The following is a 25,948-nucleotide window of genomic DNA, read 5'->3' as shown; positions in this document are numbered from 1 at the left end:
CAGAAAACCATGATGATTTCAACCAACTATGATGTCATTATAGGGAATATGCAGGCAAGATTTCATTTTCAAATTGAATTTGAACTTCTTGACCACATTCAAGTGTGAACAAGTTTCAGCTCCAGTAGCTTCTGTGAAGATGTTTACAGAAGCTGGCACCATGATACTATTCAACTTGGTTCATTATGGAAACTGAATATCCTCACGGAGACTGTGTAGTTGTTGAGACGATAGCTGACGATGGAGCAGTAGCATTTAACTGGCAAAGACAACCTCAGGCACCAAATACCTGCAGCAATACTGGTATATATCCTTAAAGTTTGTTGAAAGGGACATAATGTACAAGCTTTTTAAAAGTTTTTAAATACCATAGGTATTTGCATGTAAATCAGTTTCTTAATTATTTTTTGGATAATTTAATAAAGGATAATCAATTCTATGAAAATATGGCATATGTGAAAGCCAGAAGACACACCAGGTTGAGGAGGTTTGTTGGATGTTGACAACTGATATAAATAAGTACCTCTCCATTAGTCCCCTTTTTGTTAGCACCAAGTGTTACACTTGCCTGCATCCTGTTCAGGACTGGTTATGATAGATGACAACAATGTTATTAACAAGCATTATTTTATAAACAATCTTCAAGTGTCAAACATCCTCATTTTGACTTCAAACACTTCTGACAAGTATAATATGTCACATTCATCAAAAGCTAATTTTTTTTTTCTGAAAGTATCATGTTCAATCTAACATAGACTTAGATACTGCCAAGATTTTCATTTTACCTTCACAAAGATCTCCTGACACAGTTGATCTTTTCTGCATGATTACTGTTGTCATATCTGACATGCATTTGCCATATAATCCCTACATGCGAAGGCCAAGCAGTGTATATGTCTGGTGTGTGTGGTGGTGGCATGTTCACAGGCCCTTAATGGCATCACCACCATACAGCATCTGGGCTAGTGTGTCTGTGCTGTGCCTGAACACATACAGACACAATGTAGAACACGATCGAAACAAAAAAGGCAAGTTCTTCACTCCAAATATGTTAGTGACTGGTCGAATTATCCTCAGACCAGGGCCAAAAAGCGCCCCTCTACAGCAGTCACAGGTATCTTTGCTGAAAAAGAAGTAAATTTCTTTAAATAAACACATTCTTCTCTTTTGGAGGAGTTTTTTATAAACCAACCTATGCTCTAATTTTGCCAAGTGTAATATTTGCTATATGATTCTATAACCATGTAGTGCCTAATTGTTGATCATGTGCTTGATAAAGGTAGCATCTGTCCTTAAACGTTGTATTGAATAAAGAAACTGAAATGCAGAAGTTAACCCTGTCTTCATCAGTAAAAGAAGTTCGTCATAATAGGGTTGATGCTCCAGACAATCACATACACATTACAGACAAAGAAATATCTAATATTGTCCTGATTGGATTGTGACTTTAATGTAGCATCTCACCTCTGTAATACTGAACACACAGCCTGGGGCAGGGCTGTCTCAACCAACTCCGAGTTGTGAATGGCCAGGGCAGCAAGGTCGATCAACCTCTGGAAGCACCATCAAACATTCTATCAATGTTACCACATATTACAATCAGTTTCATTATTTCCAATTTCCAACACATTCCACCACATTCCAACACATATTTCCCTCATGTTGCCCCATTATAGTCTGTATCTCCGTCAGGTTGCCCAACTATAGTCAGTATGTCCCTCATGTTGCCACTCTATAGTCTGTATGTCCCTCATGTTGCACCACTCTAGTCTGTATCTCCCTCATGTTGCCCCACTAAAGTCTGTATCTCCCTCATGTTGCACCACTATAGTCTGTATCTCCCTCATGTTGCCCCACTATAGTCTGTATCTCCCTCATGTTGCCCCACTATAGTCTGTATGTCCCTCATGTTGCACCACTATAGTCTGTATCTCCCTCATGTTGCACCACTATAGTCTGTATCTCCCTCATGTTGCCCCACTATAGTCTGTATCTCCCTCATGTTGCCCCACTATAGTCTGTATCTCCCTCTTGTTGTCACTCTATAGTCAGTATGTCCCTCATGTTGCCACTCTATAGTCTGTATGTCCCTCATGTTGCCCCACTATAGTCTGTATCTCCCTCATGTTGCCCCACTAAAGTCTGTATCTCCCTCATGTTGCACCACTATAGTCTGTATCTCCCTCATGTTGCCCCACTATAGTCTGTATCTCCCTCATGTTGCCCCACTAAAGTCTGTATCTCCCTCATGTTGCCCCACTATAGTCTGTATGTCCCTCATGTTGCACCACTATAGTCTGTATCTCCCTCATGTTGCACCACTAAAGTCTGTATCTCCGTCAGGCTGCCCCACTATAGTCTGTATCTCCCTCATGTTGCCCCACTATAGTCTGTATCTCCCTCATGTTGCACCACTAAAGTCTGTATCTCCCTCATGTTGCCCCACTATAGTCTGTATCTCACTCAAGTTGCCCCACTATAGTCTGTATCTCCCTCATGTTGCACCACTAAAGTCTGTATCTCCCTCATGTTGCCCCACTATAGTCTGTATGTCCCTCATCTCATGTTGCCCCACTATAGTCTGTATATCCCTCATGTTGCCCCACTATAGTCTGTATCTCCCTCATGTTGCCCCACTATAGTCTATATCTCCCTCATGTTGCCCCACTTTAGTCCGTATCTCCCTCATGTTGCCCCACTATAGTCTGTATCTCCCTCATGTTGCCCCACTATAGTCTGTATGTCCCTCATGTTGCACCACTAGTAGTATAGGTAATAGGGGTTCTGGACCACTTCCACTGGAGCAGGATTCATATACCTATACTGCTACTACAGGAGGAATTTTTTATACCAAAATGATGATGCGATTTAATGATAGTCATGAGATTCAGTTAAATTGGCTCTAGCTCACCAATACCTGGGGCCAATCATTGCTTTAGATGAGTCTAAATGGTAATAAAAATATTCTTCATTATTTTTATCGATAAAGCGATATTCAACATTTTTATTAAGTTCTTCGTTCATTTTACTAGGAGACCAGACTATATAACTACACTCTTTTTGTAAATTGATAAGAAACAATTGATAACCGTATTTGGTTGGTTTGGCATCACTGATATAATAAAAACCTTGTGGTAATTCTTTCCATTGAATAGCTTTCTCCATTATTATATATTTATGTTAGCATTTGTCTAAATGTAATCACACGATAGTAAGCAATCTATTTTTAATCTCCAACCAGTTCTTTGGTTTGGGCACGGAATAATTGACGAGCTTGTTGCCTCCCCTCTTCTATGAACTTTTTTTTCTCGTCTTCGCTAATACCACTGGTCTTACGAGATTTTGATCGAATCTCCTGCTTCATTTTATTGTATTTGTTAAGCTCCGACAGCACTAAACGAAACTCATCCTCGGATATCTTACAATCAGCCATTGCTGTCGAAATATGATCCTCAATGCTGTTCAACTTTGCTTCGGCGAGTATCCGAATACTATCGTGTTTTAATGCTTTCTTTTGTAACCTACGAGAAATGAATTTTATCGATATTCCTGCCAGTCCCGAGACTCCAGCGGTTATTTCCATGCCGAGCACGATAGGCGCGGCGATTATAGTTGATAGTAAACCGATACCCGCTACACCGAGTCCCATGCTAGCTGCTACAAGAGCGGTGTCAACTCCGTCCAGAGCATTCACGGCTCTGCGATACCTTTTATACAATCCAAGTCTCAACTCCCTATCCTTCTCTATTCGATGTTTTATGTCGCTTATTTGATGTAATCGAAATCCATCAACAGTTTCCATCTTTTCAAATGCTTCATTGAGCGCCGGATATAAACTCATAGTGTATATAACAATCATATAATAGTCTTTAATTGGTCTTGCTTAAATGTTTTGAGACTATACATCAACCTTATTAAATGTATATTATACGGCAAGAATATCTTAGTAAGAGAAATACTACCACTTTTAATAATTTGGACCCCCTCGAGGGTTGCAACGGGCGATGCTCCGATATGAATAATACTGCAACGTTGACGCTCGTGATTCTTGAGCCATTTAATCGATAGACCTGGTAATATTTCGAAGGCATCTACCGGTACATCTCCGAACAAGACTTCAATAATAAGCGTAGAAATATTAGGTATTGCACTCAGGTTAACTTTAATATCTTCGAATTCAGTAACCAAATTTAAACTAATGTTTTTTAAGGACGGACGACTATATAACATATGACCTGGGTTTTCTGGCAGGGGAGTGACCAACACACTTTTTCGTTTTGACGGGATATAAGCCGCGAGTACGATGCCACTATTTATTATCTTAGTTAAATTATGTCCCTTACCCATCATCACATAAGGTGGGATAATGACGATATTCAGTAGCCACTCGATGTTTGCTTCGACCATAGTCCATTTATTATCGTCGTTGCGAGTAATATTGTACGAAGTGTTTTTAAGGAGTCTACTAACATCGACATCGCTTAAATCTCCTAGATTACCCGTGAATGTGACTTCTTTCCGCTTGTATACATTATCGTGTAAGTGTAAAGCATATAACTTACCATTGTAACCGGGTTTATCAAATCCTTCTGTGTCTCCGAGATCGGAAAGCGCAATTGTATTACATTGTCTTACTGTTCCAGGGCCTGATGCATCAACCATTATTTTTAATATGGAGTGTTACACTTAAGTATCCTATATGTACAGGTTGATGTTTTACATCTAATACAGAAATTTTAAGGTCTGAAATAATACCCCGCTTTAATTTTTTATATTGTAATGACGAGAAAGATTCCGTTCTACCGCTATTATATTTTTCATTTTTCACTGGAACACTTCTGAGTAGAGTTGAAGGACTTTCTAGTTGAATATTATCCGTCGTGCTTATTTGATCAAGATGGATGAACAACTCTTTATAGGGAACTAAATCGGGTAATTTAATTCCCTGTCGTGGTTTGTTAGAATTTATAATTCCTACTCTTTGATGAAATCCAAGTGTAACTTCTAAGTATGGCCTAAGAACTACAACGTTTTCTCCAGAGTCGACTTTCACTATCCCATTCGACTCATTTTGTGTTAGACTAGCTCCATTAGGCTTAAAAATTTCATCATTGAGTGAGCATACGCTGTAATACCCATCAGGTATAGTAATGAATTTTTCAATACCATTGTTTTCACCTATTATATCTATACTATTATTTCTTCTCGCAGCACTTATATTGGTCCACAGCGGGTAATACTTTACATCGCATAGAGCTACTTCGAGTTGTCCATCCGAGTTATCGATAGTATGAAGCAGTTCAATAGACTGACCATTTGTTATTCCAGGTAGTGTAACATACATATTAAATATACAATGATACTATATCATAACTTAAATATGAAATCGAGATACATTACTCATCAATCGATTATAGTAACTGCCTCTGGTGCTGAATTTTTCGTTAAATTCCCAGATATCTTTGAAAAGTACAGGGTCACGGCAACTAGCGATAAAATGGTGCACGATTGGTTTCACAATCCGATGCAATTTTGGCAGAATCAGTTAAACTTTGCCATATGGTGTGCCACAACGGGATGTGGCGTATCTGTTAATGCCCCAGGATTTATGCTAAATAAGTCTGTTTTATTATTTCATGTGTATTATCAGATTAGACGTATACTTAAAGAAATTAGTGCTCCATTACCGCAGGATCGAGCGTGGAATTCCACAAATAATAATTATGATAGGTCCGCGTATGAGCGTATTTGTAATGAATTTAATATTTCTACGAGTAAAGATTGGCGCATTAAAGGAGCAAACCATGGTCTAGGTGTTCCGTACAGCGGACAAAGAACTGTTAAAGAAGTCAGCGATGATTTAGTTAAAAAAACTCATCAACCATTCAATCCATTTAAATTCTTACAGAAAGACAATCTTTTTGTAAGATTGCATAATCTTAATCATGGCTGGGAACTTTCGAGTAACGATTGGAGAGGTTCCCTTATGAGTTTTAAGGGTGGTTTGGCTTATATTGTTACAAAATTTATGCAAATGAACGATACCGCAAACGCTTGGAATGAATTTCTTAATGATAAAACGGAAAATAATTTTACTAACCCAGGATTTGTAAGATTTAATGAATCGATAAGAACTTATGTATGGGCAATTCTCGGTGCACAATCGCAAACACGAACATCCATTATCGGTACTGGGATGGCGCTCGATGCACAAAAACAGTTTGTCGCAAACGTGGAGGACGCCATTAATTCACCAGTTGACATACCATCGTCTATAAAGCGTTTTCAAGATGCATTACAGTACGCTCAATCCAAAGTGGACTTCGTTTATGCGCCGGGACTATACATGTCCCCGAGTAATATGGAACTTAAGATCGGTCAAGTGATAGGCTATAATAATAAAATTGTTATCGCTACCGATCAACAAAAACCAGGTATAAATTCAGATATTAACGTCGAATTAATAACGCAAACGATCACGGGCGAAAAGGGAATAGTCAAGCCACAAACACCAACTATCGCTCAACCATCTTTTATCGATCAACCATCTACTAATGCTCAAGTACCACCGCATATTGAGGCTAAAAATCAACAACATATCGATGAAAAAACAGCGCTCGTAGTGGGTGGAGTCTCGGTTGGCTTACTCATGATTTGGTTAAATAGTTCTTAGCGAACACGTACAACAGCCCTGCAATTGCTACGATCAACCCCCACAAGTTTTGACTAAGCCAAGTGGTGGTCTTAGCTAATAAATTCAATAGCCAGGAAACAACACTCCCTATTATACCGGGAAGTGCGGCTGCGGCTTTCTCAGCGAGCTTTCCCAGTGCTGAACCTAATGCTTTTAAATGCTTTTTTATCCACTCTTTAATACCATTTTTATCGCTAGGAGGTGAACCTCCACCTGTACTACCACCTGTTAACGAGAGAGTCAAAGTCGATATAATAAATCCCAACGCGGTTAAAATACTGGCAATGGTTATTCCCTGTTCTCTGAACAATGTTTTAATTTTATCGGCCAGTGTAGTGTCATCGTTGAGGACTTGATCGATAGTTTCTCGAATACGACTGATTTGCGAACGAAGTGCCTTTCTATTACTGGAAGCAGCTTCGAGGCGGGCCGATCTTTCGTCTTCTAAGTTACGTAATCTTTCCGCAACGCGGCGTCTACTGAACTCATCGCCCGCCTGTTCGAGTTTTGTTTTCTCTTTAGCTATATGCTTGTCGATTTCGGATATCTTGGCTGTATTATTGATGAGTTCTCCCCGCATTGTTCGCATTGCCTTGTCAAGACCTCGTAATTCCCTAATACTAAACTCCGAATATGGTGATACACTGACCGTGGAATTATCGTAATAGGTATCTAAGATTTCTCCGAGTCCGTTCGTGGCCACATTAGAGGCTTCTTCCAAATCATCTGTATTACCGAGTTCAGTACGCACGGTTCGAAGAACTTTAGTAGTCTTCGCGGGAAGTTTTGCTCGTCCGTATTCTACAAAACCTAATTTATCACGAACAAACTCGCGACTATGTTTACCAGCTATAGTAGACAAGGCTAGGGGCTTACGAGTACTATAATGCATAAGATCAATATGCGGAGAGTCACGCAGTCGCAATATTCCTTTACTATCTAGCATAAACTTTGAATACTCACGACCTATTGGGATAACATAATTTTTATCATCTTTTAATGCATCGTAATAATCATTGACGGTTGATTGTAAAATTTCATCGTTAAGATTCGTGCCACCAAAGTTGGTTTCATCAGTACCCTCTTCGTTTGGGTTATCAAAGTCATCAAATGTACTTAGATCTAATTCATTATGTTCAAAATTAGCCATTTTTATATTAAACATAGGGTACATAATTTCAATATAAACAATGTCTTCGCAATACGGACGCAAGTTAAACCCACAACGTAGACTTCGAGATCCATTAGGGGTCAAGGCAATTCGTCAGTCTGTAACTATAACTAATAACCCTAGTACCATAGATCAGAATCAAACGCTTCTGGTTCGCTTTCCTAATCTCGGCGCACACGATGTGTTAGTTCCGGGAACTGTCCGACTAGCGTTTACGATTAGTTTGACTTCTACAGACGTTAACAGGGAGCCCGTTCAGAACATAGGTCGTGTTATCATTAAGAAAATCGCCATTAAAATTAGCGGTAATGAGGTTTTGAGTATCGACGATAGCGATGTATACTATTGCTACATGGATCTCTGGAGAACGGATAAAGAGCGGGAAAACTTACAGTACCAAGGTATTTGTAATAAGAACACATTGAGACTGCGCGTGGGTGCTGAAAATGGTGTTGATACCAACGAAAAAGATAAGGCCGTTGCCGACGCATTAGGTAACAGATTCTATGTTCCCCTAGACTTTGAATTACTAGATTCCCACATGCCCTTTTATCAAGCATCCCTAGGTGATAGGTTAGAATACGAACTCACTTTTAATGACTACGGTAGAGTAATCAGATCTGCTAATGATGATGCTAGCTATTCCATTGACAATATCTCGCTGGAGTACGATATGATAACGGATCCCGAATTAGCCAGACAAATTCGTAACCAGTATACCGGAAGTTTAGCCATTTTGTACGATCGCGTGCTGCGACACCGAAAGATAACGAGGGACAAAAAAGATACGATGTGGAATATCAATCTAAACGTTCCCACGAGGTCGCTGAAGGGTATTTTAATGTTGTTCGAGGACCCCTCCGATGCGTTTAAAAGAAATACCGAGAAGTTCTACAATCCCAAGATTACAAAAGTAGAATTGACTATCGAGGGCGTTCCTAATCAACTATATAGCCAAGGAATGCTAGCGTATCACCAGTGGGATGAGATTAAAAAACTTCCTTCTATAAAACGTTCTCCGGAAGTTAACGCGGTCGTGAAAGATCTGTCTCTCGGGAGTGTATCGATGGGTGAATACCTCACAACGAAGTACGCGCTATGGCTCGACATGCGAACAACGGACGATGACCAACTACACGGCAGTGGGAGGAGAATAGAAAATGCTAGCGAGGGTGCCACCATACAGATAACGAAGCTTCAGGAAGCGGCTGGTAAATTAAACATATATTTGTACGTGATTATGGATGCGCAACTTAATATACAGAATGGGAGATTCGTGCAAGCAATCTATTGATAATCTTTTACCTAAAGATCCGCACTGCGCTATCATATGCGGGCAAACAGGCTGCAGAAAAACAGCCTTTATTCTAGATATTTTAGAAAGTCATTATCGGGACGTTTTCGATCATATCATTATTCTGTGCCCGACTATAAGCGTTAATAAAACATACTTATCGAGAGATTGGGTAATGAATGACGACGGGGTACACAGAGTCGATCCGGGCGATCGTTTACAAGACTGCCTCCGAGTATGTCACGAAAAATACAAAGGAGAATCGACCCTTTTCGTAATAGACGACTGCAGCGCGAGTAAAGAACTCACAAAAAAGAAAGATATGCTTTCCTATTTAGCATTCTCCGGTTGGCATACTCAACATAGCGTTTGGGTACTTACTCAAAAATACAACTCTGTCCTGAAAGATCTCAGAGAGCAGACCAAATGGGTAGCGCTTTTTCATTGCAAAGATCGAGATTCATTCGAGGAATGTTTACGCGAAAATGATGTCATTTATACCAAGGGCGAACGAGACAAAGTCAGAAAAGTGTTAGCGGCAACGAAGCACTGTAAACTCGTATTAAAAACTGATCAACCAGCTGCTTATGCAATTGCTTAGCAAATTATAGCAAATTATAGCAAAAATGTAGCAAATTATAGCAAAATGTAGCAAATTATAGCAAATTGAACATTAGCGGTTAATATTACATAAAAATGTGGTTCGAAATCCTCATTCTTTCACAACAGTTCATTATTACGGGATGTATTGGATATGTCATATTATATTATGTTAGACTTAAATATCTCCTTAGGTATTACATTATGGAATGCGACGAACTCATCGAACGAATGCTCAAAGAATCTGATGCAGATCAACAAGTTACAGATAAATCTTTAGATAAACATAGAGAAAGACTTGCCGCTTTGGTAGCCGGTGGAAAATGTTCCCAATATTTGGGAGAAAATTATACCATCGAAAAAATTGATAACATGACCGACGAAGAGATTAAAAAACTGTACGCTCTTACGAGTCTAGACTGGGAGCTACCATGACTAAAACGATAGGGTCTTCTATATTACAACTATACACAGCCGTAGCTAGTACGTTTCTCCCCATCCCGGCAGAACATCGCCTGTATTTATGCGAATCTCTCGAGAAAGACCCATTCATCGAACATGCTATAAGCGCAGTGAGCTGTGAGTTTTATCATAGATACGGAATGTTCTTAGCTCCGTTCACCACAGCTTTAATAACGGCTAGGTATTGTCAATTTAAACATACGTGCCCACTTAATAATATAAATGGAGACACAACAGATTGCGGAAACACAATCACAACAGGTGACACCACAGATTGTGAACGAGGAACAACAGATTGTGGAAACGCAACAACAGATTGCGGAACAACAAGTGAATGAGGATGTGAATGAGAAAACAAAAAAACAACCCAGAGTTACTAAGAATCCTTTGAAAATAGCTGCAGGAAGAAAGGGAGGGCTGGCGAGGAAAGCAAAATTAATAAATAATTCAAATATTAATCCTATTAAAACATGGGCACTAGTAGGAGTTGCTGGTATAGCGGCTGTATGGTTCTTTTATAAGTCCGGAGAAGAGAAAACGTCACCCCCGCCGCAACAACAAGTTCAATTAGAGGTTAGTCCTCATATAATGCTATAAGAAGCATGACTACTCCAGCTACAGACGGTAAAATGTTGGTAAACGCGACGTATCATTCAGCGGTGGTCACCGGTTTGGCCATTGGATATGCCCGTATGGCTAAAATGATTACTAAAGCCACACCTCCCAAGCTAGATTTTAATGGATATGACATACCAATGATGGTTCTGGATATTGGATTAGCTATGGCAACGAAGGATATGCTCATCAAACAAGGACTTATCCCGGAAGACATAATGAAGTAATTAAACATTTGAATATTTATATTTATATAAACATTTGAATATTTTATATTATTATACATATGGCATCAATTGCGATGATGGTCGGTGGAGCTATTGTTAATGCTCTAGCTTTTTCGGGGAGTAATTTTTTATTTTCTAGTATGAGAGGTTCGGAGCAGAAAAGACATAATAAAGCTTTAGAACAATACCAAGCAGCCCAGTTACAATATACACAGCAGAGAATGAAGAGATTAGACTTTATTCATGAACAACTGATTAAGGAAGGACATTCAATTCAAACGTTTAAGGATGTCGAATCTGCCATGCACGAATACTTCCTCGTTTATGGGAAAAAACTAGACCCAATACCGAGACCAACAATGAGTCAGTTTTATACACCGTCAGAGGAACAAAAGAACCGAGAGATCACATTTATCATGTTGGGATTGACTTCTGTATTGATTTTCAGCTATACCATGCATAAGTCGGAGTGACAGCTGTGGCTATGCATAATCAATATCTCGCAGTGTAGCTGTGATTTGCATTTAGACAAATGATATGATAGATGTATATACCATGAATAACTGCAAGTTTACACTCATGGGGAAGACTACTCTTTGTAACCGACGCTGTGTTGATTTTTTTTACTGCGGGATACACAACTATTACATCAGGCGCGGAAACATCAACTATACGTGTTCTGTATGCGGGATAGGGGTCAAAGGTCGTTATTGTTTATGTAAGGAACACGGTGCTGATAGGGTCAGGAACCAGATTATTTATGCTAGGAAGAGAGATTACATCAATGAGAGGAATAGGTTGGGGAGAATATGTATTTAGATATATGAAAACAACCAATTAGACATTTGTCTCATTTTGCATATACCATTCAACCACAATGGTTTTTGTCAGAGAATTAAAAGCTATGGCAAAGCAAAGTGGACTGCGTGGATATTCTCGTATGAGAAAAGCTGAATTGATGGATTTACTCGGTTTGGAATACAACAGACCCCAGACTGTTAGAGAACTCAAAGTTCGAGCGAGAAACGGTGGGCTGAGAGGTTATTCTCGAATGAGAAGAGCTGAATTGATCGCTTTACTAGATAATAATCAACCTATTGATAATGATATTCAACCTAATAATGATGATGATAATCAACAACAAGAATTAATATTTGTACCCACATCCGCCGGCGTTGGTAAATATCTAAGAGGTTGGAAGATGGATATTTATTCCAACATGGATGTTAACGATATTAAGCCCATCATATCGAGTAAAATTAACGAGGAATTAGATGATTTACATAGTATAAAATACCAGCTGACGATTAAAATGACATTGAGTAAAAGTAACACAGACGATAGCACCGAATATACCGAACCATATTTCCGTAGCAATCAAGAAGTTATAACCGAATCCGATACTATAAATTCATCATTAGATACATCAATTCAGAGGATACAGGAAACTTTAGAACGCTGGACTAATAGAGGTTCGGGTTGGGGTGTTGATAAAATCGATAGTTTATATTTAGATATAGCAAATTATATGCCCTTCAAAGGTGGATCTTATATAGATTTACCTCCGTATTATAAGAAGAAAAAAGCCATAATTAACGTAAAAAATAAATCCGATGACTGTTTAAGAATGATGATAAGATCTGCATTGTTCCCCGTAGACAAGCATCCAGATAGACCTTCTAGCTATCCTCAAAACGATGGACTCAACTTCGATGGTATAGACGAACCTACACCAATATCACAAATTGATAAGGTGGAAAAGCAAAATAATTTAGCTATAAATGTTTTTGGACATTCTAAAGGAATTGTTGTACACAGGATAAGCTCCGCTCCGGAAAATATTCCCAGAATCAATTCATTTCTGATCGAAAAAGATGGTAAATATCATTATACGTGGATAAAGAGTTTAAACAGGCTGCTATACGATCAAACTAAATATAAGGGAAAGAAATATTTCTGCGAAAGATGCCTGCATGGGTACAGCAGACAAGATCTATTAGAAGCGCATAAAGAAGACTGTAGAGGTGTTGGACAGAATGCTATCAGGATCGATATGCCTAAAGAGGGAAAAAAATATGTTAAAATTTGAACATTATTGTAATCAAATGCCAGTACCGTACGTAATTTACGCCGACTTCGAAGCGCTTATCAAACCCATAGAAAATACCAACCATAATAATCAAGATAATAGTTTTACGTACAAAACTCAAGAACATATTCCTTGTGGGTTTGGATATATAGTTGTAAGGTATGATGGGAAAACAAACACTCCCGTGATTTACAGAGGTCCCGATGCAGCGGGAAAGTTCCTAGAATATCTACAAAATGAAGAGAGAATAATCAGGGAAAAACTATCGTGTAAGATACCCATGCGTATGACGAGGGATGATTGGAGTGCCTATAAGAAGTCAACGAGTTGTCACATTTGTAATAAACCCCTGGATGGGGATTCCGTAAGAGATCATTGTCACGTCACGGGTAATTATCGGGGAGCCTCTCATAACGAGTGCAACTTGAAACTAAAAATGAACTCTCAAACAATACCCATCCCCGTTGTGTTTCATAACCTTAGGGGATACGATTCACATCTCATTATGCAAGCTATCTCGAAGACCGACGGTGGTTTAACGTGCATTCCTAACAATATGGAAAAATACATATCGTTCTCGTTGACTAAACCTATACATTATAGGGACAAGGATGGGAAATCTAGAACAAAGCAAAGTAATGGGCTTAGATTCATAGACTCCGTACAGTTTCTGTTATCTTCCCTGGACAATTTAGCTAATGCGAACAATCCCGATGACTTCGCGATAACAAATCAATATACTGATAAGATAACACGTCATTTGTTGCTGAGAAAAGGTGTATATCCTTACGAATATATGGATGATTGGTCTAGATTCGAAGAAACTGAATTACCACCCCTCGAATCATTCTATAGTAACTTAACAGAATCTAGAATAACAGATGCCGATTATGAACACGCTCTGACGGTCTGGGATAAATTAGGTTGTAAGAATTTAGGCGATTATCACGATCTGTACTTAAAAACCGATGTACTGTTACTCGCCGATATATTCGAGATATTTAGAAAGACATGTTTCAAACAATATGGCTTGGACCCGGCATGGTACTATTCCAGTCCCGGACTATCGTGGGATGCATTGTTGAAGAAGACCGGCGTAGAACTAAAATTGCTAACAGATTACGATATGCACTTGTTTATTGAGAAAGGATTAAGAGGTGGTATATCGATGGCAGCTAAAAGGTATTCTAAGGCTAATAATAAATTAGTGGAAGGATACGATCCTAGTAAACCCGACACGCACATATTATATCTCGACGCCAACAATTTGTACGGATGGGCTATGAGTCAACCTTTACCTACGGGTGGTTTTGAATGGGTCGATGATATCGAAGTGAATGATATCCATAATATTCATAATAATGATGTGAATAAAGGGTACATACTAGAAGTTGACTTGGAATATCCAAGTTCGTTACATAAAGACCATAACAGTTATCCGCTAGCTCCCGAAAGATTAATGGTTAATAAAGATTGGATGTCGGAATATCAACGCTCCTTGATGGGTAATAGTAGGTTAGCTAACATAGAAAAACTCGTACCAAATTTGATGGATAAAACAAAATATATAGTTCACTACAGAAATCTCCAGTTGTATCTATCGTTAGGTATGAAACTTAAGAAAATACACAGAGTTCTAAAGTTCGATCAAAGCCCTTGGATGGAGCCCTATATAAGGTTGAACACAGATTTAAGAAAGATAGCTACCAGCGATTTCGAAAAGAATCTGTATAAGCTCATGAATAACTCAGTATTTGGTAAAACTATGGAGAATCTAAGGAAGCGTGTTGATGTTAAATTAGTCAGATCTAATGAGGAAGAAAGACTCAGGAAACTTATAGCCAGTCCGGCTTTTAACAGAAGCAAGATATTCGATAACGACTTAGCCGCGTTGCATATTCAGAAGAGTAATATAAAATTCAACAGACCGGTGTACGTCGGTATGAGTATTCTCGACTTGTCAAAACATTTAATGTATGACTTTTATTACAACGAACTTAAGAAGCAATACGGCGATAGATGCGAGGTGTTATATACCGACACAGATTCTTTGTTGATGGAAATACAAACCGAGGATGTGTATAAAGATATGGCAGAAAAAATAGATATGTACGACACGAGCGATTATCCTAAAGATAATCCACTGCACAGCGTAGTAAATAAAAAGGTATTAGGTAAGATGAAGGATGAATGTGCTGGGACCCCTATAGCGGAGTATGTGGGATTAAGACCTAAGATGTATTCTATAAAGAAGTCCGATAATGGAGAGATAAGAAAAGCTAAGGGCGTTAAGAAGTATGTTGTAAAAAAGCATATCAAACACGAACAGTATAAAGAATCATTATTCAACGGTAGAACGTTCAAACACGAGATGAACTCTTTAAGAAGTTACGATCATAGGATATATGGATTAAGAATGAACAAGACATCATTATCCCCCTTAGATACAAAGAGATGGATTGATAATGATGGTGTAAATACCTATGCTTATGGTTATGGTGGTAATACCGTACCGTCGGGAACTATGAACAACTCTTCTCGTACAAATGCCCTACCCGGTCCATCTTGAAGATAATAAAGAATAGGCTCTCCTTCTTTCGTAACCAATCGACTAATGTTATACGTCTTAAGGGACCATATGGGATCGGTTGCGCGACGTAGGCCTCCTTCGAGTTCACCGGGCTGGTATAAATATCTTACCCTTACTCTATCCGGAAGTTTTCGTTCTTTGCCTCTCCTCGGTGCTGAAGATTCGGAAGTCACTGATTTCATTTTAATAGCATCGGATGGTTTCTTCCCTATTAATCTCGTTACTTCATTATTCAGCGCTGATACAACGGCTGATAATCGTGTCACCCATTCGGTTGATCTCAATTGCTCGGATTTCATTTCGATCCCATACTGATAGCCAAACAAACGTTCCGCTAATGTCCGGTTAAATCTTTCGACGATAGCTTGACTGCGGTGGGCCTCTCTTTCACCACGGACGATTTTGACATCGTTCTTTGTTAACAGTTTAGTTACCGATCCCATAAACTCGCGACCGGGATCTACTTGAAATAGCTTAGGCCATTTTAGCGGTCCACGTTTATATATGCGACTCAGTGCATTAGCTACCTCTGTTGATTCTTTCGATGTTAATGGCTCAGCCTCTTTGTATCGACTAGCCACATCCACTACCGTTAAAGCGTATTTGTACGTTTTGCGTTTTACCTTATCATGGGGAAGAAACAAGAGGTCAGCCTGATGAACTTCATTCGTTGTAAAAATATCAAACTTCTTCCTCGGTATATAACGCGGTGCCGGTAAATATATCTGCCACATCGCTTGTTTCTTTAACCAATCCTTGGCCACATCTTGAGATACCTTAGCCGCGGTGGCTAATTTTTTTATTGCTCCTAAACCTTTCCAATATCCTCGTGGGCTATAGTATATTTTATCCATTATTAATTAATATTGATATTTCTTTTAAAACGACTTTCGTTGAATCACATCACTAATAGAAGCAATGATTGGCCCCAGGTATTGGTGAGCTAGAGCCAATTTAACTGAATCTCATGACTATCATTAAATCGCATCATCATTTTGGCATAAAAAATTCCTCCTGTAGTAGCAGTATAGGTATATGAATCCTGCTCCAGTGGAAGTGGTCCAGAACCCCTATTACCTATACTACTCCACTATAGTCTGTATCTCCCTCTTGTTGTCACTCTATAGTCTGTATCTCCCTCATGTTGCCCCACTATAGTCTGTATATCCCTCATGTTGCCCCACTATAGTCTGTATCTCCCTCTTGTTGTCACTCTATAGTCTGTATCTCCCTCTTGTTGTCACTCTATAGTCTGTATCTCCCTCATGTTGTCCAACAATATAGGTCTGACGTCCCACTGTGTTGTGAAGGTACCTGTGGTTGGTTCTTGGTGCTATCCCGCCAGAAGAGTGGGTGCATGAGGTTGTTCCTGACATTGACAGAGCGTAGACTAAGGCGACAGGCAGATCCTGGCAGCGCAGGGAGCTGGTTCCCCTCCACATTCAACTCCAGTAGTTTTCTGTTCACAGACATATAGGACATTTAAAACAGTTAAACAAAGCTGTACACTTTCCTTCAAATTATTATAAACACAAATCTACCAAACCAAAATTCTTGTTCCAACATAGACATCACCAGGGAACAAAAGAGCATAGAAATAGAGTGCAGTGATGTTGTATTAGGTAGAAACTAACTACAATGTTTCATTAGAAGTGAAAATAAAAGCTACTGTTACCTTAGTTTGCAGATTTCATTTGGAATGAAGGTGATTCTGTTGTAGGAGATATCAAGATGTTCTATGGATGTCATGTCAAAGAGGCTGAATGCAAAGAAAATGTAGACAACATAAAAAGTAGTTGTCTGCCTTATTATTATCCCCGGTTTTTGTTGTTCTGTTTCAATAACCATGACTTACCCAAACATATATATTTCCCATTGAAATGGTCAAACAACTTAATTGAAATGGTAGCACAAAACTTAAGTATTTTTAATAATTACAGTTGCATGTAAATCAGGAATACATTTCTAAGTTCATTAGCATAGCAAGAGTTGGAGTTATCACAAAACTTATCTCTGCTGGCCGACTTTTAAGAATGTTGGATTTGCTTTAGGAAGTAGGATTGAATTAGACACAGTTCCTTCTAGATCTGTACAAGAAACAGGCTGTGAAGGATGACTGTCATTACACTACCCTGGGGTACAACATACCTGATGGGCAGGGAGGACATGAGACAGAAGGACACGACTAATGTCCTCAGTTTGCCCAGCTTGTTAATGTCTGGGGGAAGCTCTATCAGGGGGTTATTCCTCAGTTTCAGCACTTCTAACTCACTCATCTCCAGAACCTCCAGGGGCAAGCCCTTCAACAGAAACCACCAGATTACATTCCACACCAAGCAGAGTGTTTCAGAGCATCCTACAAGGTATAGACAACATAACGGTAACACCTGGAAATTAATCAAGCACCACCAAAATCAAAATGACACAGAATTAAAAGTTTGGAAAATAGTTAAGTTGTATCCATATATTAGGTAGGATGGCCCTCTTCCCACACCATTGCTAATACCACTGTCAATGGTCTTGTTGTTGCTCACACTGCATGTAAAGCACCATCCTCGATGCCACCAGGGATAGCATTTCGGTAAACCTACACTAATCCCTGGATCCATTCATTCCCATGGTTCTCGCAATCTCAAATTACACACATCTGTTTTTCAATTTAACCAAAAATCAAACATGGACATAAGGGGAAAGGGAAAGGGTAAGAGAGGTGACTTGTATTACCTAAAAACCAAAGACACCCCAGTTTTGATGGACCAAAAGACATCCTTTCCATCAAAATTTTTTTAGAGGGCTTTCTTTTGCATGTCAATTATTTTTCAAATTGAATCTCTCTCAATTGAATCTACCTCAAACTCATAATAAATGGGACTGGCCAACCCAACATAATTGGTACGTTAGACCTAGTATAGCTAGTATCAAACTGGCAAAAATCAAGGGCGGGTAATTTGAGATTGCGAGAACCATGGGAATGGATCCAGGGGTTAGTGGGATTACTGGAATAAAAAATGCAAGAATGTCTAGTAAGGAAATTGGACATCAACTTGGACGTCCCCATACTGTAATTTTAAGATTACTGCAGAAATACCGAAAAACAAATGAAGTTAACGACAGCCATGCCCAGGTCAGCCTAGCAAGGCATCCAGGAGAGAAGATACAGCATTATTAACGCTCTTAAGATGACATCAATTTGACAACAGTACAGTCGCTACCAGGCAAAGCTATTTCAACCAGAACCATCAGAAATTGTCCAAAAACAGCTGGATACAGAGCCAGAAGACCAATCTAACATCCCTTGTTAACTCAGGCCCATAAAGTGGCTTGTTTCATATGGTCTTATCGACATCTGAACTGGAATACTGCATCATATCGAAGAGTCCCTTTTCCTGATGAGAGTCAGTTTCTGTTATACATGTGGTAGATGCCATACACGTGTCTGGAGGCAGGCAAATACAGCCACATCTTCCCGAGGCAAGGGAGTTAACTGACTGTAAGTCCAGTTTCCACCCTTGCCGAACTAGGCTGGAAATATGGAGTTATATTTTGGCTGGACTAACAAGTCTATGCATAGTCCAATCAAAATCGGTTAACGAAATTGATATCCGGTTCGTCAACAGCCATGCACATTTTGGCTGATTGCAGGTTTTGTAAAGCATGTGTACTGCTAACTCGGCGTTAACAGATATTTCCAAAGTATTTTCATGTTTTTAATCAAGGTGCTCACGTGATTTCATGCACTTCGCGAAGTAAGTCTAATTTTTTTACAATATAGATCTTGATTATCAATCAGGTTGTCTTGATTGGGCGCTGCCATTTGGTTTGAAGCAAATGCAAGTGATACGAAATGAGGATTGGTCAATAGGAGGGCAATAAAAAGGACAGAACTTGTTATAGCCACTGGTGGCGCAATCAAGCCGACAAGGGAGGAAACTGGACTTTTACATGTGCCATGGCTGCACAAAACATTCTAACATTCCATCCATGTGGTGAGGGATTGGTAATGTAGATGGGATGTGTTTCATTCAATTGTAAACTTCACTTGATCAATGTGCAGGGTAATCTGAATGGACCTCGATATCAGCATAACATCCTGGAGATGGCAGGTATCACCTCCCCCCCACCCCACCCCTTCCCCATTTTGACAATTATGCATTGGCCAATAGACCTGTGTTCATGTTCATGGGTGATAATGCTAGGTATCACAAATCACATTCTGTACAGGAATGCTTGCGTCAGAATGCCATAAAGACACTTCCTTGGCCAGCACGAAGTCTCAATCTCAACCCAATTGAACATTTTAGGCTGTCAAGTTTGACAGACAGAGCCACCCGTCCACAATTTATGTGAACTTGCTGCTGCTTTTCATGCAGAATGGGGTAGAAAACCTCAATGTCAAGTGCCACGTCTGATTCCTGGAATGAGGAGGCGTCTGGCGGCAGTCGTTTGTGTGTAGGGTGGTTACACCACGTATTGACGAGAACTGTGTTTCGTGCATCTACTGATATTGGTTTAGGATCCTGTTGATACAGACTGGTTTGAAGCAGTTCAGTATTTACTGAGTGACAACAGTAATTTCCACATTGTTCTTGGTGAATCTAACGTCTTTCTTCAAAATGCCAGCAATACTGAGAAAATGTCATTGTTCCAATGCAAACCCTTGTTTTCTTCATGAAAAGTAAATTGAAAATATGAGTGGTGCTTAATTAAATTCCAGGTGTATAGATACTTCACTTACAGTGCAAACATTTCAACAGCATCCAACAGGGTACAACATTTAGTTAGATGCTAACACATCACTTGCACCCACTTCCCTCCAGATGCATCGATCACAAGCAGTACCAAAGTCAATGTGTAAGGCACTAAATCAATCATGTGTTAAATTGTGACCAACAGATATTGCAAGATACCCACTCTGAAGTCATTGAAGGACAGGTTGAGGTAGGTGACAGTCTTCACTAAAGGTGTCACATCGGGCACTTCTGATATGAAGTGGGCCTACAACATGCAAGCTTCCATGTACAAGCATCTGAATGTCTTCAGCATGTGTAAGGTGCTGTAGTGAGTGAGTGAGTTTGGTTTTACGCCGCTTTTAGCAATATTCCAGCATTATCACGGCGGGGGACACCGAAATGGGCTTCGCACATTGTACCCATGTCGGGAATCGAACCCGGGTCTTTGGCGTGACGAGCGAACGCTTTAACCACTAGGCTAGCCGACCGCCCCGTAAGGTGCTGTAAGTAACATGGTTATGAAATTGATGCCATTATTTTGTCTTTCTTATATTACAATGTATTTATATATTACAAGAGTCTTTAGCAATAAACAATCCAGTTTTCGCCATAACTAAGTCAGGCCAACGTTAAGGCTAAAAAAAAATAATAGTCTTGGTTCTCAGGCACCATCAGGCATCATCAGAAAGTCAGGCGCCAATTCTTTTATTTGCATTTTATTTTTATTTTTTAAAATCCAAATAATTTTAAAAAATGCCATCCAATATAGCATGCAGTTACTTCCCTTTACATGCGTACAGCTCTACTGTGGATCTCATGTTATGGTAATGCGGCAATAGAAGTTTGTATGCTTGTATATGTAGGGAGGCCTTTCCCAGGTTGATGGTACACAACTGTTTATTTGGTTACATATAAGTTTGAACAAGCAAAAAACAAACAAAAAAACCACTGCCCACCCGCTCTATATTTTCAAAACTCATTGCCTGAGAACCAATTATTTTCTTTTTTTTAAGCCTAACAGGAGGGCAAAACAAACTGTTCAGAATTTACCAGTGAGGTCAACTTCTTAAAGTAAAACAAACTGTGACAAATAGCTTACAATACTCGGGAGGTTATTCTTTTTCTAACCAGAAAAGATAAACTCACTGATGGGGTTTGAAATAGGCAAGTTACTATTTTATCCATCTTTCTACATTCGTAAATTTGACTAATGAGTTAGACTTATCAGTAAAACTAATTAACTTATGGTGATAAAGACACATCTAATGACACCAGCAGAACTGTGTTCTCACCTTGAGGCTGAGTGCTGTTCCTCCACTGATCAGAGAGTCCAGAATGGCTAGTTCTGAAGGGGAGATAACTCCGTCATCCGGCACAGCTGTGAGCAAAGCATTACAGTTGGTCAAAAGCATTTACGACTACACACATAGGCGGATCCAGAGGGGGGGGGGGGGGGGTCCAGGGGTCCAGGGGTCCAGACTTGCCACCTCCCCCTCCCCAGCCCTTTTGAAAACAAACTGTAGTATGTTGTAGGCAGTAAAATTGACTGAGAGAGCATTTTGATATTTTGGACCCCACCCTTTTGGATGCTGGATCCACCTTTGAAACAGAACATATGTGTGTTATAGAATATTTCAACATTGAACATGTAAAGATAGGTAACAATTTTTTTAGAGTTAGATTATTATACTTTAACTAGAATATGAAAGTATTTCATCTGCTTTTGATCAACAAACTTTATTGATTAATATAGAAGGTGGAAATTTCTGTGTTCTGATAGCGATGTCCCCAGGTTGAATCTTATATGCCTGGCTCACCGAGGTTAGCTCCCCTCTTTTAGCTTTTAAGCACTATGTGTAAGAATCAATATCATATTATCATTATTATTATTCAAAAGACATTAAAATTATTTCAGGGGCGAAAAATATATGTTCTGGTAGCATAGCACCTTTAAATATGTATGATACATGTTTGAGGTAAACATGTAGTGCCAAGTGGCCCCATCCAGTGAACGGACTTACTGAAGGGCGAGCGACTCCTCCCTGAGCCCTGGAAGTACTGGGTCTGTGCTGAATGGAAGACTGCATCCGAGGCTGGCAGTTCAGAATCTCTGGAAAGTTCATAGTTTAATATTTTACACAAGCATGAAACACAGAACAAGCTCGACTAGAAGTTTCAAAATTATAATATAATTGAATACTTATTCTTTTCTCCATCGCTTGAATATATGAGAACAAATATATCACTAAAAATATGACATTCAGCCTATTTCATTAAAATGCACCAACAATCATGATAAAATAAATATTTCCCAAACTCCACACATCAATGTCTTGTTCCCTATTGAATGTGGCATGCAATTATGCCCTACTCATGTAGGTAGGTACCTGAGACTATACCTGCACAGTGAACTTTTTTATTAAGGGAGCATATCCAAATGTATCTGTTTATTTCCAGCACATCTTAGCCAATTTCTAAGTAAGCAGATCAGATATAAGTTGGGTTTCACTGCTTGAACATACTCTCAGTTATATCACAGCATTATGCATGTGAGTTTAATGTGAGAGGAAAAACTGATGACATCAGGTGTTTGATGATATTTCCACATCCATGCACTGAAAAATCAAGCATCAGAATGAGAGCACAACTCTATACTGGCACACCCGAGAGCAGAAGCTCTGCACAGCAACTCCTGTGCTGCCTCAGTGGGCAAATAACTAGCTGGGACAAATCTCAAGACAAAATGAAGTAAGTCATTTATATATTTTGATGAAGTAACTCGTCTCCCACAAAAATCTAAGGTCTCCATTCACATGCTGAATGAAAACTTTAGTTACATGCCTACCCTGCTGTGACCTCTCTCAAAGACAGGTTCAGAATGGGAGCAATGTGGTAGGATACCACTGAACCATTTTTCACTTTCTTTTTTCCAAACAAGAAAAGAGATGTGGTTTTAATAGATAAATAGAGCAGCTTGTAATGTTTGATGCCTTCTTAAGGTGCCATCAACCTCAATCATACTTGCAAACCTCGGCCCACACAGACCCACATCTTCACGTGCTACTCACACTTTCTTCTTGGATATGAAGCTCAGTCTCTCAACAGTGTCATCTTCATACAGAATGATTTCTGTGTGAGGCATTTTGTCACTCTGGTAGGAAGGGCTGTACTTTGGCATTTGTTTGATGACTGTTTTCACCTCTGTATTGATGAGTTCTCGTACGTGGGACTTGATCATTGCTGCCATCTCATACAACAGTTGGCGCTGGGGGATGCGCGGTTCACATGCAGGCACATTCTGACCTGTTGACAGCCAGGTGCAGATACTCATTCACTCGGATTAACCATGTAACTGCTGCATAAAACTATTTCTCATCCTGTCTGCTGCATAAAACTATTTCTCATCCCGTCTGCTGCATAAAACTATTTCTCATCCTGTCTGCTGCATAAAACTATTTCTCATTCTTTCTGCTGCATAAAACTATTTCTCATCCTGTCTGCTGCATAAAACTATTTCTCATTCTTTCTGCTGCATAAAACTATTTCTCATCCTGTCTGCTGCATAAAACTATTTCTCATTCTTTCTGCTGCATAAAACTATTTCTCATATCGTTTGATGAATGAAACTATTTCCCACAAATTGTACAAATTTAATACCTAATGTTGTGATGAATGGAGTTTAACGTCACTTTCAAGACATTTGGCATACGTGCGCGCTTGTGGCTGCTTGTAGTAGTCTTGACTAATGCTGGATGCAGCATTATGTAGATGTATATGTGACTACCTGCAACGTGCGTGCTTGTGGCTGCTTGTAGTAGTCTTGACTAATGCTGGACGGAGCATTATGTAGATGTATATGTGACTACCTGCAACGTGCGTGCTTGTGGCTGCTTGTAGTAGTCTTGACTAATGCTGGATGCAGCATTATGTAGATGTATATGTGACTACCTGCAACGTGCGTGCTTGTGGCTGCTTGTAGTAGTCTTGACTAATGCTGGATGCAGCATTATGTAGATGTATATGTGACTACCTGCAACGTGTGTACTAACCTTCCGGGGTGAACGTCACTTGATGCACAGTTTGCTGAACCGGTGGGTATATGTGCGTTTCTGCCAGTAATTTAGTGAGTTTTTTATAATTGTGCTGAGAACACACAGCTTCTTTAACTCTCCTCATTGGCACATGGTTCATCCTTGCAACATGCCTTAAAAAGTTATCAAGCGTAAATGTAGGTGGCTGATAGTATCTCATCTCATCAGGCTCACAGTCAAACCACACCTCATTAATTGTTCTTGGTTCTCTGGGTGGGAACGGGTCAGGCCCTCGGGGTTTGAAAGGTTTTGTTAGTCTTTTTCCATCAATATATGTCCCCACTGTGCTGCGACCTCGAAAAAGAGGATCCAAAACATACTTCAGATCATCTCTACTGATAAAGGATGTGCCGTGACTTTCAGGAGAAGTGTATGTGTTCATCCTGAATGTTCTCCTGGTGGGGACAGACTCTGAGGGGGGCGGGGACACCAGACTTGGGGCCCCGCTTGGAATTGGTGACATTGACTGGTAAAAATCAATCTCTTGTGAGTCACACCGCAGGGAATCCACTTCATTGTATGCTTCATAGGTTTTGCCTGGACTGAAGCAGCTGTCTGTTTTAGGAGAGGGACACGGAGACAGTGGGGGCAGAGGCTTAGGGACCTGGGGGCGACGCAACAGCTTCCCTCCTGTCTTCCCAGTTGATTTCAACCCCGGAACAATGGTCACCAACTACAACAGAAGAATGAAGTATGAGTGTTTGGTCCAAATGAAGCAGAGCTACAGTACTGCAGCCAAGCTTAGATAAATGGGGACCACTGGTCCATACTTACATAAACTCAACAGTTTAGTCACATTCCCCCATCTGCCATACACCTAGAAGGTGTAATGTAACAAGAGAGCCTGATTGTGTAACTACTTTGTATGAAAAAGTCCAGTCAGATTCCTAGTCTGGAAAAACTGGCCTCATTATAGGGCTGGGACGAGTCCAAATTTACTACCCGGGTACCCACACCCCTATTATCCGACCCTACCCGGGTACCCGCTGTTGGTGTCAAGAGATAGGTACAGAATGTCCTATTGGGAATAGTTTGACAGCAGCCCTGGCAGAATGTATTTAGATACATGTATAAAACGATGTGGTCATGCATACACTGAAGTTGACTAAAGTTTTAGCTTTGTTCAAACATATATAAGTCAGAAGGAACGTGTTCATAGTCATGAAGAAATGCGAACATTAGAGACTTAATTTTGGCGTGTAACCATGTAACAACGAGTCAGGGTAGTCCTGTGGGTACCCGGGTCCTACTCAGTACCCACCCGACCCGAGTACCCGAGTTACCTGTCCCAGCCCTACCTCATTAACCTTCATATGGTGTGAGGAATTTCTCTATGCTAGGTGAAAACGAAAAAGATAGATCATAAAGATAGATCATAAAGATAT

The 25,948-nt window shown here is 39.8% G+C and overlaps 1 protein-coding gene across 2 annotated transcripts in view; it reads right to left on the bottom strand.

Moving 5' to 3' along the window:
* Positions 1 to 613: 613 nt before the first annotated feature.
* LOC124118719 overlaps positions 614 to 25,948 on the bottom strand; it is a 42,517-nt gene continuing 17,182 nt past the window's right edge. For both annotated transcript variants that reach the window (XM_046480958.2, XM_046480959.2), the window contains exons 2-11: positions 24,522 to 25,236; positions 23,541 to 23,775; positions 22,494 to 22,582; positions 21,765 to 21,850; positions 20,654 to 20,737; positions 17,891 to 18,042; positions 17,418 to 17,501; positions 17,057 to 17,201; positions 1,465 to 1,553; positions 614 to 1,123 (exon numbers count right to left, since the gene is read on the bottom strand). In XM_046480958.2, coding sequence (XP_046336914.1) covers positions 922 to 1,123; positions 1,465 to 1,553; positions 17,057 to 17,201; positions 17,418 to 17,501; positions 17,891 to 18,042; positions 20,654 to 20,737; positions 21,765 to 21,850; positions 22,494 to 22,582; positions 23,541 to 23,775; positions 24,522 to 25,236 — 1,881 coding nt within the window. In that variant the 3' untranslated portion in view covers positions 614 to 921. The remainder of the gene's footprint in view (positions 1,124 to 1,464; positions 1,554 to 17,056; positions 17,202 to 17,417; positions 17,502 to 17,890; positions 18,043 to 20,653; positions 20,738 to 21,764; positions 21,851 to 22,493; positions 22,583 to 23,540; positions 23,776 to 24,521; positions 25,237 to 25,948) is intronic.

This window comes from Haliotis rufescens, unplaced genomic scaffold (assembly GCF_023055435.1).
Source record: "Haliotis rufescens isolate VD_foot unplaced genomic scaffold, xgHalRufe1.0.p SCAF_9, whole genome shotgun sequence".
Taxonomy (NCBI): Eukaryota; Metazoa; Mollusca; class Gastropoda; order Lepetellida; family Haliotidae; genus Haliotis; species Haliotis rufescens.
Note: the sequence above shows the minus strand (reverse complement) of the source record. Positions and strands in the feature narration are given on the sequence as shown.